At 43.7% G+C, this 15,839-nt stretch overlaps 1 protein-coding gene across 1 annotated transcript in view; it reads right to left on the reverse strand.

Moving 5' to 3' along the window:
- col23a1a (collagen type XXIII alpha 1 chain a) overlaps positions 1-15,839 on the reverse strand; it is a 57,107-nt gene that overhangs the window by 21,749 nt on the left and 19,519 nt on the right. The window contains exons 2-7 of the mRNA XM_070444106.1: positions 15,503-15,529; positions 15,382-15,408; positions 10,585-10,611; positions 8,495-8,521; positions 1,868-1,939; positions 405-485 (exon numbers count right to left, since the gene is read on the reverse strand). Of these exons, the coding sequence (XP_070300207.1) occupies positions 405-485; positions 1,868-1,939; positions 8,495-8,521; positions 10,585-10,611; positions 15,382-15,408; positions 15,503-15,517 (249 nt within the window). The 5' untranslated portion in view covers positions 15,518-15,529. The remainder of the gene's footprint in view (positions 1-404; positions 486-1,867; positions 1,940-8,494; positions 8,522-10,584; positions 10,612-15,381; positions 15,409-15,502; positions 15,530-15,839) is intronic.

Consider the following 15,839-nt stretch of genomic DNA (forward strand, 5'->3'; position numbering starts at 1 on the left):
CGATGTGGGTTCACTGCACTCTTATTACACCCTTTCCCCTCACTATCCTCTCACTGTCTCTCACTGTCTCTCACTGTCACGCCCATGTGGTCAACACGACCAGGTCAACACTATTGTGGTCAACAGAGCTATTGATGACAGGTGTTGGAGTGACCAGAAACTTAGTGGCGGCAACCTAGTTCTCCATCATCAGCTGCATGGAACTAAGAGAGGACGCAGTATTGGTAAATAGAGGAAGACAGAGAGAGCGAGGGGATAAAGGGAGGAGAAAGTGACGGAGACAATGGGAAGTTATGTGTGTGTGTGTGTACGTGGTGTGTGTGCATGCATATGGGTTACATTTGTATATTCTACCTTTACCTGTATGTGTGTGTTTATATGTGTGTGTAAGGTAATGCTGATACCTGTTCTCCAGCGGGGCCGCGGGGCCCGTCCTTGCCTGTGTTCCCAGGAGGGCCTCTGGGGCCCGGGGACCCTTGGTCACCCTGCAGGATGACAACAAAGGGATAAGAGAGGGACATCCTGATAGAAGAAATTTAAAAATATGGTGACAAACAAACACACACACACACACACACCCACACAACACACACACACACACACAACACACACACACACACACACACACACACACACCACACACACACACACACACACACACACCACACACACACACACACACAAATGTTTGTTTTCTCTCCAGAATGGTAAAATTTATTTACCATATGACACCCCAAACACCCAAACATACACATGTAACACTCTCCAGGCACGAGATATGTTTAACTAAAGTATTAAAACACAAGCATCAAACTGAACTGTGAATGAAGTGTTTTAATTTAAATTGCTCTAGCCAAAGAACCAACATCACATGAAAGGGTATTTTACCAATGGAATTACAATTTACAAGGCAAAAACGACTCCTTCCTCGCCAGTTTCAAGAATTTCCCTTAACCCACTTAGCGCTACATCCCACTTAGGCATCTCCTTAGTGACTTGCCCTAGTTAAATAAATGTAAAATAAAATTCAAATAAAAACATACATTCCACACAGTATTTTCACACTTGTGGTGAAAGTAATCTATTAACGGTTTAAAGTACCCTGTTCATGTTACATGTTCCTGCTTGGTTCTTTGTATAAACTAAATCCATTTCCATTTAACCAGAGTCATCTCGGTATTTCACATGGATATTCCCAGCATTCTCAATCACCGCCATAATGTATGTGCTGGTTCTGGGCCCTGTTGTTGTTGGTGAGATGTGTGAGGGAAGGGCCTTTTCATTTTCCACTGATTCTATCAAGGGTCTTCATCCACCAGACTCTCGGCCGTTTCCCTGCGTAGACGATTAACATAGTTCTGGAAGGCAGAGAACTCCACCGAACAAAGCTGTTCTATTCCCAATATATGAAAAGCACATCCTAACCCGCTCTTAACACTATGTGGCCCTGTAGTGTTTCCTGATATGTTTTCTATTGTTTTGTCATGTTACGAAATAGGACAATGGAACACCACACCAACCACCACACACACACACATCACACACACACACACACACACACACCACACAACACACAACACCACCACACACACACACACACACACACACACACACACACACACCCACATCACACACACACCACACACACACACACACAACACACACCGCTGACATTGAACAAAACACAGCACATCGTGGCATGAGAGGATGAACTGAGAGAAAGCAAAAGAGAGATGACAACAGAGAGAGCGATATAATGAAGAAAAGGGTGAGGGATATGATATCAGGCAGTGAATAAGAGATATCAACCAGCAGTGAACGGGTTAAAGGTGGTTAGAGGTGCACACATGCCTTAGTGGAGGTGTACCTTCATCAAGCGTCTCTGAAAGTTGGACTGGTCACCAGACATAAAGCCGTGGTCATAGCGGGGAAAGACCATCTGAACCAGGAGAACAGAGGAAGAGGAAGAGAGAAAAAGGGAAGAGTAGGGATGGAGGGAAGCACAGAGAGGGTGCAGAGCAGAAGATTGAAAGAGAAAGTGACAGAGCGGTGGATAGAGAAAGAGAGATAGAGGGAAAGGAAACAGGAAGAAAGAAAAATCAATAAATCAGTGATTAAATAAGCCAGGGACCGATTTCAGGCTGAAGTTCCCCTCCATTCTCCAAGGAGAGACAGAGTGAGGTGCTGAGAAGTGAGAGACTGACAGAGTAAGCTTCCAGGTAAGAGGTCAGGGTTGAGAGGTCAAAGGTGACCCAGCAACTGTAGTCCAGCGGAGAGAGAAAGGCAGGTCAGCGGAGGCCTGCTGGGAGAACAAGGCTACGGAGGGGCACGAGGGACAAACCTTAACGGTGAGGATCTGATTACTGTGCAGACCTGCGTATGAGTTGTGGGAAGGAGGGCCCTGCGGGAGGACGGGGGAGGAGGGGGGAGAAACACAGAGGAGGGTGAGTCACCTGTCGGAGGAATGGTGGAGCACCATGTGGCTAAGTTAAATGTTCAACAGGTGTGTGTGACAGTCCATTCGCCACATGGGTGTCTATAATGTTAAAATGTGGAAGGATTGATCTGTATACTACCGGTACTCATATCTCTTCATACCCAGTTAGACAGAGCTGTAGAGTACACTAAATAGTCATCAAATAGCACCAACTTTAAATAATAATGTATAGTCGGGGCTAGGACTTTTCTATCATCTATCCATTCACTCTCCAGGAAATCCATATCTAGGATTTAGGATATGTGAACCAGTCTGTACCTATTTGCTGTATATGTCCCTTTCTTTCTTTGTAAACCAATATCTGTGTGACTCACTCTATAATAATGCATATCTTTAAACCCACAGAGGAGGTTGTGTTTGGAGGCTCTGTTTTGTTGAGCCCAACAGACAGTAACTATGATAATTTCCTCCCAAGCAGAACAGAACACAGAGAGTCTGTCGGCAGATAACTCATATGGAGACCAGCAAGTCTGTTTGAGTTCCCTCACAAAACAAATGGATGGGAGAGAGGGATGAGAGAGAGGGATAGAGAGAGTTGGTGGGCGAGGGGAAATAAAAGGGAGAGAGAGAGAGAGAGAGAGAGTAAAGATAGAAAAAGAAAAAGCCGAACAGAGACAAGAGGGAGAGAGAGAGAGAGAGAGAGAGGGAGAGAGAGAACGAGAGAGAGATATGCCAGTCTGGTCATGAGTTTTCTGTTAGTGGGCTGCGGCGATCGTTGTACAGCTGAGGTTTCCGACACCACAGCCTCTCTTTCCCCCCTCTCTTCTGTCTCATTCACTCACTCATTCCTACCGTGAAGACCACATTTGATCATCCCTTATAGCGCAGAGTCTCACTACAGACTGAAAGGGTGTTATACACTCATCTCCCCTACACCTCATGAACACTGTACAACCTGAGTTCTTTCTGACCACATGGCTCAGTGTGTGTGTGTGTGTGTGTGTGTGTGTGTGTGTGTGTGTGTGTGTGTGTGTGTGTGTGTGTGTGTGTGTGTGTGTGGTGGTGTGTGTGTGTGTGTGTGTGTGTGTGTGTGTGTGTGTGTGTGTGTTGTGTGTGTGTGTGTGTGTGTGTGTGTGTGTGTAAAGCTCTGGGTCCTACTCTTCCAACATCAGGATGACAGTAAGACAAAAAATTGTCTAGCTTCTAAGCTCCTATCCACCATGCCCTCTATCTCCCCACACTGAGGGAAAGAGAGAGGACAGCTTGGGTTGGGATAAAACCCTACCATGGGGGGTCTTTCATCGCAGTCTGAAGAATGAACCTAAATACACAGTTACTTCCTGTTGGGACGCAACAGTCAGAGTCTTGTCTTAAAGATGGAGAGCCTCTTGAGCTAGAATGTTTGTCGCCTTCTTCAAAGGTGCTTTGAACAGCCTCGAGTAAAATCATCGTGATATCTTTCTGTGGTAGAGTGGTGGCTGTTTTTCTTTTTGTTATTGAGTATATTTTAATGTCTCTGCCATCCTGGGTTATTGAGTATCTTATAATGGCTCTGCCATTTTGGGTTATTGAGCATCTTATAATGTCTCTGCCATTTGGGGTTATGAGCATCTTATAATGTCTCTGCCATTCTGGGTTATTGAGTTATTTTAACGTCTCTGCCATCCTGGGTTATTGAGTATCTTATAATGTCTCTGCCATTTTGGGTTATTGAGCATCTTATAATGTCTCTGCCATTCTGGGTTATTGAGTTTATTTTAATGTCTCTGCCATTCTGGGTTATTGAGTATCTTTTAATGTCCTGCCATCCTGGGTTATTGAGTATCTTTTAATGTCTCTGCCATCCTGGGTTATTGAGTATATTTTACGTCTCTGCCATCCTGGGTTATTGAGTATCTTATAATGTCTCTGCATTTTGGGTTATTGAGCATCTTTATAATATCTCTGCCATTCTGGGTTATGGAGTATCTTATAATGTCTCTGCCATTCTGGGTTATTGAGTATCTTATAATGTTCTGCCATCCTGGGTTATTGAGTATCTTATAATGTCTCTGCCATTCTGGGTTATTGAGTATCTTTTAACGTCTCTGCCATTCTGGTTATTGAGTATCTATAATGTCTCTGCCATCCTGGGTTATTGAGTATCTTATAATGTCTCTGCCATTCTGGGTTATTGAGTATCTTTTAACGTCTCTGCCATTCTGGGTTATTGAGTATCTTTTAATGTCTCTGCCATCCTGGGTTATTGAGTATCTTTTAATGTCTCTGCCATTCTGGGTTATTGAGTATCTTATAATGTCTCTGCCATTCTGGGTTATTGAGTATCTTTTAACGTCTCTGCCATTCTGGGTTATTGAGTATCTTATAATGTCTCTGCCATTCTGGGTTATTGAGTATCTTATAATGTCTTGCCATCCTGGGTTATTGAGTATCTTATAATGTCTCTGCCATTCTGGGTTATGAGTATCTTTTAACGTCTCTGCCATTCTGGGTTATTGAGTATCTTTTAATATCTCTGCCATCCTGGGTTATTGAGTATCTTTTAATGTCTCTGCCATTCTGGTTATTGAGTATCTTATAATGTCTCTGCCATTCTGGGTTATTGAGTATCTTTTAACGTCTCTGCCATTCTGGGTTATTGAGTTTATTTTAACGTCTCTGCCATCCTGGGTTATTGAGTGTCTTTTAACGTCTCTGCCATCCTGGGTTATTGAGTATCTTTTAAACGTCTCTGCCATCCTGGGTTATTGAGTAATCTTATCATGTCTCTGCCATTCTGGTTATTGAGTATCTTTTAATGTCTCTGCCATCCTGGGTTATTGAGTATCTTTAATGTCTCTGCCATCCCTGGGTTATTGAGTATCTTTTAATGTCTCTGCCATTCTGGGTTATTGAGTATCTTTTAATGTCTCTGCCATCATGTGTATGTGATCTGAGCCCACTTTTGGGCCAACACTGGCAGTAATGATGACAGATCGACAGGAAGTCACACTGACAGTGATGCATGACTACTTCCTGTTTTTGTGTGTCTCCTCTTATCCTCTCCAATGGGGGCAGAGGTAGAGAGTACAGAGAGAGTTGGCATCAGAACCCAGTGTTGACAGAGTGTGGGGCAGGGGATTGATTATAATATATACCATTCAGCAAATCATTTTGTTCAAAGTGACTTAGTCATCCGTGCATATACATACATAGAGGTGGCCCCAGCAGGAATCAAACCCACAACCTTTGACGTTGCAAGTGCCATGCTCTACCTACTGAGCCACACAGGACCACATTGGTTAAGTGTGTACTCCTACTGTCTACATCAATATATTATCAGGTCCTGTTAACACAGACAACAAATGCAAATAGTTGATATGTATACCCCAAAACTCTCATTCAGCAGCATATACTGACTGAGAGTCCCATCCTGCTAATTTGCTGACACTTGTCACCTAATCTATCAACACCCAATCAACGAGCAACGTGCCAAGCTGCAAATACTGTAGCAGTCTGCGAGCTGCTTTGTTTTGGAAAAACTTGTGCTTCTAAGCAATCCTTTCTGGCTCTAAAGTTACCCAGGCAGATCGCAGTTACAGGCGCCGCATCCAAGTACATTATTTATCCCTTGGCGCAATAGCCAACGCATAATGCCAAAGGGATTCATTACCACACAGAGAATTACCTCAAGATCTCGCAGGATTGGCTGGTGGGCTGGGAAACCAAAGGGACTTATGGCTAGATAAAAGTCAGGAATTTCATCAATGTTGCTGACCGCGTCGTAAATACCACTGGGTTTGTCCTTCGTTGACATGTAATAGCAGTATCTCACATTATCTCACAAACACCAGTGTGGTTCAGAATGAGATGTGAATGAGAGACAGTGGGGTTGCATCCCAAATGACACCCTAGTCCCCATATATGGTCAAAAGTAGTGCACTATATAGGGAACAGGGTACCATTTGGAATGCATCCTATGGATATATAGATATATATAGAGCAGTAGCTGAGTATATAAAGAAGGGCTCTTACCAACAATAGGTAGGAGACAACGTTTGCCCGTAACCTGTCACCTAACCCAGATTAACCTCATTAAGCACAGTGATAAGATATACAGTACTGTAAACCGTTAATCTAAGGCCATGACTTCTTACAGAATGGTCCACACCAGATATCCCCAGGGGAGCAGTTTTTGGACCTGCACTGAGTAAAGTAGGAGATAATTATATAGATGTTAAATACAGGGATGGATGATAGCACATCGTGAAAAGGCAACAATGACAGCATTCTCCAGATGCAGAGAGAGGTTACCCCCACAATGTAAAAAGAGATGGTTTGGAGGAGACCGGTCCCCTCTGGATGCTAGTTCTGGCTCGGAGTCCTAGTTTTGGGGTTTCCACGGTGAAATATAAGTATTTCCATCACACTTAAATGGCTTCATTTCTTATATTTGACTGGAACAGGGGGAGCTTTTAAAGCCTCATCAGAAGAGGAAGAGTGAGTTCTGGGTTCGGCCGTCATGCTAGCCACGTTGGGAAAACACGTACACACAAACGCAGAAATTCCCGCACCCACACACACACCGCCTCGCCTAAATGATCAGAGGAATTATACAGCGTGTTAACGGTGTGTGTAAAGACCGGTAATGTCTTTCTGTGCATATACATGTGTTAACATGGCAATGATGAATGATGTGAGTGGAGTGTTTTTCAGATGTTATAAATACTCCACAGAGCCAATTCCCCTCCACCCTCTCCCCATCGCCTTTTTTCTCCATTTGGGACGGACCATTACCCTAATATGCAGGGAGAGGGGGAACGGGAGGGAGGGAGGGAGGGGAGACAGACGGAGCCAGAGAACAGATGATAGAGTTTGGGACGTGAACAAGAGTTGGAGAACAGGAGTTGAGGTGCTGTATTCAAACAAACGCCCTCGTTGCTTGAATTTCCTCAGGTCAGGTGCATACATACAGTATACTGTACGTACAGTTCATTCTGACTTTTTCCACATTTTGTTACGTCACAGTCTTATCCTGAAATGTATTAAATTGTTAATTTCCCCTCATCAATCTAAACAGAATACCCCATAATGACAAAGCAAAAACAGTTTTTTTTTTTTAAATACACAAGTATTCAGAACCTTTACTCAGTACTTTGTTGAAGCACCTTTGTCAGCGATTACAGCCTTAGTGTTCCTGCACAGGTCTCTGCAGAGATGTTCGATCGAGTTCAAGTCCGGGCTCCCATCAAGGATCTCTCTGCACTTTGCTCCCAGTCCCTGCCACTGAAAAACAGAATCTTGTTTCTCACGGTCTGAGAGTCCATTTAGGTGCCTTTTGGCAAACTCCAAGCAGGCTGTCATGTGCCTTTTACTGAGGAGTGACTTCCGTCTGGCCACTCAACCATAAAGACCTGATTGGTGGAGTGCTGCAGAGATGGTTGTCCTTCTGGAAGGTTCTCCCATCTCCACACAGGCCACTGTGTTCTTGGGGACCTTCAATGCTGCAGAAAATGTTTTGGTACCCTTCTCAAGATCTGTGCCTCGACACAATCCTGTCTCGGAGCTCTACGGACAATTCCTTTGACCTCAAGGCTTGGTTTTTGCTCTGACATGCACTGTCAACTGTGCATATAAACAGGTGTGTGCCTTTCCAAATCATGTCCAATTAGTTGAATTTACCACAAGTGGACTCCAATCAAGTTGCAGAAATATCTCAAGGGTGATCAATGGACCTGAGCTCAATTTCGAATCTCATGGCAAAGGGTCTGAATATTTATGTAAATAAGTTATTTCTATATATATAGTTTTTTAATACATTTGCAAAATGTCTAAAAACCTGTTTTCGCTTTGCCATTATGGGTTATTGTGTGTAGATTGCTGAGAAAAAATACATTGTTTAATACCTTTTAGAATAAGGCTATAACATAACAAAATGTGGAAAAAGTCAAGGGGTCTGAATACTTTCTGAATGCACTGTACACCCATAGCTCTATACATACCCTACATCATTCGCTTCAGCAGTCAGAGAGAGTGAGGGAGATAGGGAAACAGGTTTAGAGAGGGAGAGAAACTTACCCTGGGCCCAATGTCTCCCTGGTCACCCTGTAGAGGACACACAAGAGGAGAACAACCATCAACACAAAATAAGATAATGGCTTTATTATCCCTGTGGGGAAATTTGGGTTGCTGCACTGTGCAGACATAAATACACATAATCAAATATAGAACAAGGACTTGCTGACAATACATACAGGTAGAAAAGGTGCAATTCATGAGAGGTCAAGGATTAATCTGTACAATATATATCAGTACATTCTGTCAACTAAATTTCAACTGTAGGCCACATTCCTACTGGTGGTTGGTTTAAAACATTCAGAAGCCTTAATGCTACTTAGACAAAGGATTGCCTGGCTCTATTTGCTTTGTACCCTGGGGCCCTTTAATGCCTGGCTCTATTTGCTTTGTACCCTGGGGCCCTATAACATCACCCCGAGGGGAGTAGTCCAAACCCCTGGTAAAGAGGATGTCTGGGGTCCATCTGTACCTTGTGGGCCTTAGTGAGGGCTCTCTTGTCATAGATGACCTCCAGACGTGTCTGCTTGACACCCATCACCTTACTTGCAGAGCTGGGACCAGGGCTCTCTAAAAACGTGATTTTCCCGTGTTATACATATTTCCTAATAATAATACTGAGAAGTTGTGCAAATTATGATAATGCACTTTTAGTGTCAGAGCTGTTTGAAAAGAGCACCTGAAATTGTAGTTTGTTTGGCTCGGTTGGATTTTTCAACCGTCTGGTGACATCATAAGTTAATAGACCAATACCAAAAAGAGTTTGCCCTCTTCTCTGCCAATAACGGCTAGTTTTCAGGTTACACACCCCTCCCATTAGGCCCCTCAGACCACTTCCAGACAGTCCGAGCAAAATTCTTGCTTGAGACATTGCACTTAGCTAAGAAGCAATTTTCCTTCTTTTTGACCATTTGAATTGAAAACGATCACAGTAAGGTACTTAATTGTTACCCAGAAAGGATTTGATATTGAGATAAAAACGGTTACAATGGACCTTTAAGACACTTTCGATGAAGGACTTGTAAAACAGTGACAATAAATCAACATTAAAAGAGGTTCGCTTCCTTAAAAAAATAGAGCCTTAACTGTCCTTTCTTATAAATCTGTTCTGTGCATTTCCCCCACTGTAGCGTGTGGTGTAATACAACACCCAAGAATGTACAGTCCTCCTCCACCACCTCTATGTCTTGTCCCTGAACAACAGTCATGGGGTGGGTGTTACGTTTTATTCTAAAGTCATTATTCATTTCGGTCACACACATTTCGGTCTACATTTGGAACAGTTGACAGCAGCGAAACGACACAATTAGCGGCGATGCTACAGTAAGTAAACCAAAGCCGCCATCTGCAAAGCCAATGAAATATGGATTTATGGATCATCTCCCACAAGGGAAACTGTGGAGAGGAGAGGACACGTGCTGAGTGTTGCTGCTGCTCAGATGAGGGGGATTTGGGCTCTGTGTTCTCATAACAGGGCTATGGTGATTACAGAACGGCAGCCAAATTTCCGGAACCTTTCGCATCATCCGTCATTCCAAATTGCTGTTCATCAGCGGGAATAATATTCCCGACAGGATCTTCTTCACCACACGTGTGTTGTTCCTGTGACCACGCTTATACGCTCCACGCACGCATATGACACACACACACAAGCGCTAGCATGTACAAACACACAAACACAGAGTCACCCACACACACACCAAGTCACCCATTGGTCCAATACAGTGCTATCCATTTCAGACATTTTGGGCTGGGCAAAGTGTGAGAGTGTGTGAGTTTGAGAAAGAGATGGATGGGATCTCAGCAGTATGCCACAGTACAGTGCTACAGGGCTGTAAGCCGGTTCATGTCCTGACATGAGAGATCTCTGACTGCAGCTAATATATGAGCTCTGTACAGTACATGCATGCCAGGTAATCTGTGCGCTGTTGGATAGGAGACATGTGAGAATGTGTGTGCGGGCGGGTGATTGAGAGCGTCTGTCAGTCAGTGTGCACAATCCGTGCACAGGACATAATTCCCAGTTGCACATCCTTCTGGATTCTGCATACAGTACAGCTGGGAGTGAGGTAAAGTTCTATATTTGAACATACCTTATCTCCCTTGAGTCCCGCTGGTCCCTGGAGAAAAAGGAGAGATAATGAGAGAAAAATCTGTTATTACAAATCTGTGTTTGATGCTGTTCAACTGAGGGAAAAAATGTATGTCCCCACAGGATCTTTTTTTACATTCTGCTTAATAAGAAGACTCTGGGGTGATCTAACTCCAACAATAAGACACATATCTCCCTGATTCCCTATTAACAACCAGGGGATGGCGTTCAATCGAACAGAATGTGATGATTTTGCCCCAGATATCCATGTCACTCACAGAAATACACCTTGTCGAAAGTCACGGGGAGTTGAACAGTTTCGTCTCTGAACGCGAGCCAGCGTAAAAACGACCTGAGCTCTTTTCGCAAACATTTAGCGACTTTCGCTAATGTTTGCCGACTGAGTAAAAAGCCTCCGGGAAGTCCTGTTGAAGGGTTTCCGAGGTAATGAGAAATACAATTCAAAGGCCAAGACATCCATTCTTCCACCCCTCCCTCAGAGAAGGACTTTTCCATGTAATGAGGTAGAACTGTGTCGTTCGGTATGGAGACTGGAGAGGAACCATTCGCTATTATCGCTAAGGGGTCGGCAGCCACAGCGCACTGAAGCTATGCTTTGACATGCTGTGTGTGTTAAGGATGATCTGACTGGTTGACTGGCTGAGTAGTTCCCCTATGGACAGTGGACTCGTCGATGAGCTAACCCTCACTACGGGCCATCCTCTCGCCCACCTCTCAGTCACACTGATCTATCTGATGACAGGTGGCACTGGGACCGTGAATGTGGCTCCTGACCGCAGACCGCGCTATGACCACAAACCCACTGTGATTGACCATACTGGAGAGCTGTAGGGGACATCTGCTAATAATGTCCTCCAGGCCGACAGGCTGAGCTGAGCTCAGTGTGTGTGTGCATGTGTGTGTGTGAGAAAGAGTCTTTCTGTGTTTCTCTCCTACACTGGGTATGCTGATGTTTCAGTCGTAAGACAGGGAAAGGAAGTTTAATATTTTTTTTTTCACCTTTATTTAACCAGGTAGGCAAGTTGAGAACAAGTTCTCATTTACAATTGCGACCTGGCCAAGATAAAGCAAAGCAGTTCGACACATACAACAACACAGAGTTACACATGGAGTAAAACAAACATACAGTCAATCAATACGTTAGAAATAAGTCTATATACAATGTGGCAAATGAGGTGAGATAAGGGAGGTAAAGGCAAAAAGGCCATGGTGGCGAAGTAAATACAATATATAGCAATAAAACACTGGAATAGTAGATTTGCAGTGGAAGAATGTGCAAAGTAGAAATATAAATAATGGGTGCAAAGGAGCAAAATAAATAAGAAATAATACAGTAGGGGAAGAGTTAATTGTTTGGGCTAAATTATAGATGGGTATGTACAGGTGCAGTAATCTGTGAGCTGCTCTGACAGCTGGTGCTTAAAGCTAGTGGGGAGATAAGTGTTTCAGTTTCAGAGATTTTTGTAGTTCGTTCCAGTCCTTGGCAGCAGAGAACTGGAAGAGAGGCGACCAAAGGAGGAATTGGTTTTGGGGTGCCAGAGAGATTACCTGCTGGAGCGCGTGCTACAGGTGGGTGCTGCTATGGTGCACAGCGAGCTGAGATAAGGGGGACTTTACCCTGCGGCTTGGAACCTGCTGTTTCACCGGACGTGCTACCTGTCCCAGACCTGCTGTTTTCAACTCTCTAGAGACAGCAGGAGCGGTAGAGATACTCTTAATGATCGGCTATGAAAAGCCAACTACATTTACTCTGAGGTGCTGACTTGCTGCACCCTCGACAACTATTGTGAATTATTATTATTTGACATGCTGGTCATTTATGAACATTTCAACATCTTGGCATGTTCTGTTATATCTCCACCCGGCACAGCCAGAGGACTGGCCACCCTCATAGCTGGTTCCTCTCTAGGTTTCTTCCTAGGTTTTGGCTTTCTAGGGAGTTTTTCCTAGCACCGCTGCTTTCTCACCTGCATTGCTTGCTGTTTGGGATTTTATGCTGGGTTTCTGTACAGCACTTTGAGATATCAGCTGATGTAAGAAGGGCTATATAAATACATTTGATTTGATACCTAGCAGGTTCTTGTAGATGACCTGGAGCCAGTGGGTTTGGCGACGAGTATGAAGCGAGGGCAGCCAACGAGAGCGTACAGGTCGCAGTGAGTGGAGAGGAGGGGACATTGTTAGGTGAGATGGGGGTAGCGCCAGGGGAAAGATAAGAGTGAGGGGTAATGCGATTCCCCACTTGTTGACAGGGAGAAGCTTAACTCCTGCTCTCTTCCATTTCCTTCAGGCCCAGAGAGACAAGAGGAAGAGAGGGGAAGAGTGGAGAAAAGGAGGGAGGGGAGATCAGGGCACCAAGCTGTCTGGACTCCAACCTCTCACACTTCTTCTTCTGTCTCTTTTCTCTCTCTCTTGCCTGGACATCTTTTATTGTTCCTCTCTAACTCCTTATCTCCATTTATCCTTTCTCTTTACCACCTCCCTCGCCTTATCCCCCTCTCTTATTCCATTTCACCTTTCTCTTCCTTTCCCTCTTCCATCCATCACATCTCTGTCACTCCTCCTCTAAGGTGTGGTGTGCTGTGAGGTCGCCCATCAGCAAAAACACAGTAAGAATGTCTGTGCCACCCTGGTTGACTTTAACGCAGAGCTCTGATTGTTGGAAAGCCCTTTAACTTCTTATGGCTGGGGGCAGTATTGAGTAGCTTGGATCAATAAGGTGCCCAGAGTAACTGCCTGCTACTCAGTCGTAGAAGCTAAGATATGCATATTATTGGTGGATTTGGATAGAAAACACTCTGAAGTTTCAAAACTGTTTGATGATGCATGTTGAGTATAACAGAACTCATATGGCAGGCAAAAACCTGAGAAAAATCCAACAGGAGGGGAAATCAGAGGTTTGTAGGTTTGCCTATCCAATATACAGTGTCTATGGGGTCATATTGACTCCTAAGGCTTCACTACATGTCACCAGCCCTTAGAACCTTGTTTGATGCTTCTACTGTGATGGAGGGGGGAATGAGAGTATTGAGTCAGGGGTCTGGAGAGTGCCACGAGCTCACTCAGGCGCGCCCCGTGAGAGTTAGCTGCGTTCCATTGCATTTCTACAGATAAAGGAATTCTCCAGTTGAAAACATTATTGAAGATTTATTGTAAAAACATCCTAAGATTGGTTCTATACATCGTTTGACATGTTTTTACAAACTGTAATGGATTTTTTTGACTTTTCGTCTGGCCTGCGCGTCATCAATTTGGATTTTGGAACTAAACGCGCGAACAAAAAGGAGGTATTTGACATAATTATGGCCGTTATCGAACATAACAAACATTATTTGTGGAACTGGACTTCCTGGAGTGCATTCTGATGAAGATCATCAAAGGTAAGTGAATATTTATAATGCTATTTCTGACTTCTGTTTGACTCCACAACATGGCGGGTATCTGTATGGCTTTGTTTTTGTGTCTGAGAGCCGTACTCAGATTATTGCATGGTGTGCTTTTTCCGTAAGCAAATCTGACACAGCGGTTGCATTAAGGAGAAGTTTATCTAAATTTCCATGTAAACACTTATATCTTTTATCAATGTTTATTATGAGTATACTTGTAAATTGATGTGGCTCTCTGCAAAATCACCGGATGTTTTGGAGGCAAAACATTACTGAACATAACGCGCCAATGTAAACTAAGATTTTTGGATATAATATGACTTTATCGAACAAACATACATGTATTGTGTAACATGAAGTCCTATGAGTGTCATCTGATGAAGATCATCAAAGGTTAGTAATTCATTTTATCTCTATTTCTGCTTGGTTACTGTGGATCTCTCTTTGGCTGGAAAAATGGCTGTGTTTTTCTGTGACTAGGTACTGACCTAACATAATCAGATGGTGTGCTTTCGTCGTAAAGCCTTTTTGAAATCGGACACTGTGGCTGGATTAACAACAAGTTTATCTTTGAAATGGTGTAAAATACTTGTATGTTTGAGGAATTTTAATTATGAGATTTCTGTTGTTTGAATTTGGCGCCCTACACTTTCACTGGCTGTTGTCAAGTCGATCCCGTTAACGGGATCTCAGCCGTAAGAATTAAAGGACAACCCCAGCTTGACATCTTCTTTAGCAGGAAACAACTGATTAATGATGTTTGGAGAGTGTTATTCAAACCGCTCTCAGTGCTCTGCAAGTGTTTTATGTCTCAGTGGATAAATGAGTCCTCTCTTCGTGGCCAAGGCTGAGGAAGGTGGCCGTAGTAATGACTTTTTAAAGAGCCTCTGTCGAAAGTCATAAACTCTCTTTCTCTCTTTTTCTACCTCTCTCCCGCTCTCCTAAAAATTTTCTTCGCCTCTGCTGTTTCCCCTATCCCCAATCTCCATTCTCCCTGAGTGAGTGTGTGTGTGTGGGTAGAGCAGTGTGTTGGCTGATAGATGGGCCCCAGGGCTGGAGTGTATAGGGGTTTCAGTGCTCTGTCCTCAGGCAGAGCTGGGCCATGACTCCCAATGAGGTCTGGAGAGGCTGGAACAACTTTTGGATGGATTACATGATTACTACTGATGGTAACCTCGCCAACTCACTATAGATGTATTTTCCAACTAGGACAATAAATAACGATTGATGACGTGCAGAAACGAGTCACCTGGATTCCAATACTCACCTGCGTTCACAGACTTAAACACATGAACATGTGTAGAATATTATATTATATCCCTGTAACTTTTACGTGTTTCCCACTCCCAACAACATGACAACCACTGCAGGAATGAGAGGAATGAGCATACCTGACTTCCTTTAGGACCTGGGAGACCCTACGAAGAGGAGAGAGAGTCAAAGAGTTAAAATCAATAAAAGATTGCAGTAAAATTAGAGCATGTTTCATTCAACTGTCAAATAGATACTCACTGGTTTGCCATCCATGCCGAGCGGGCCCTACAGAGAGATGGGGAGGGAAAGAGAAAACAAGAGAAATAGAAAATTAAAAGAGACAGATTAACCCATGTGTTCTGAGCAGTGATTGCCCCAGAGATCCATTAGAGAACAGCCTATAAAGTGTGAGTGTGTGTGAGTCAATGAAGTATAAAATGAGTCAATGGCTGCTTGTAAATCTCACTGATGACTCCGAGGACACTGTTTCTCTTAGCCAAACCAACAATGATGTCACCCCTCTAGTACAACATTCTCTCTGTGTGTCTGTCTCGTATAAAACTATTGGAAGACACACACACACGCACACGCACAC

Source organism: Salvelinus sp. IW2-2015, linkage group LG6.1, assembly GCF_002910315.2.
Source record: "Salvelinus sp. IW2-2015 linkage group LG6.1, ASM291031v2, whole genome shotgun sequence".
Taxonomy (NCBI): Eukaryota; Metazoa; Chordata; class Actinopteri; order Salmoniformes; family Salmonidae; genus Salvelinus; species Salvelinus sp. IW2-2015.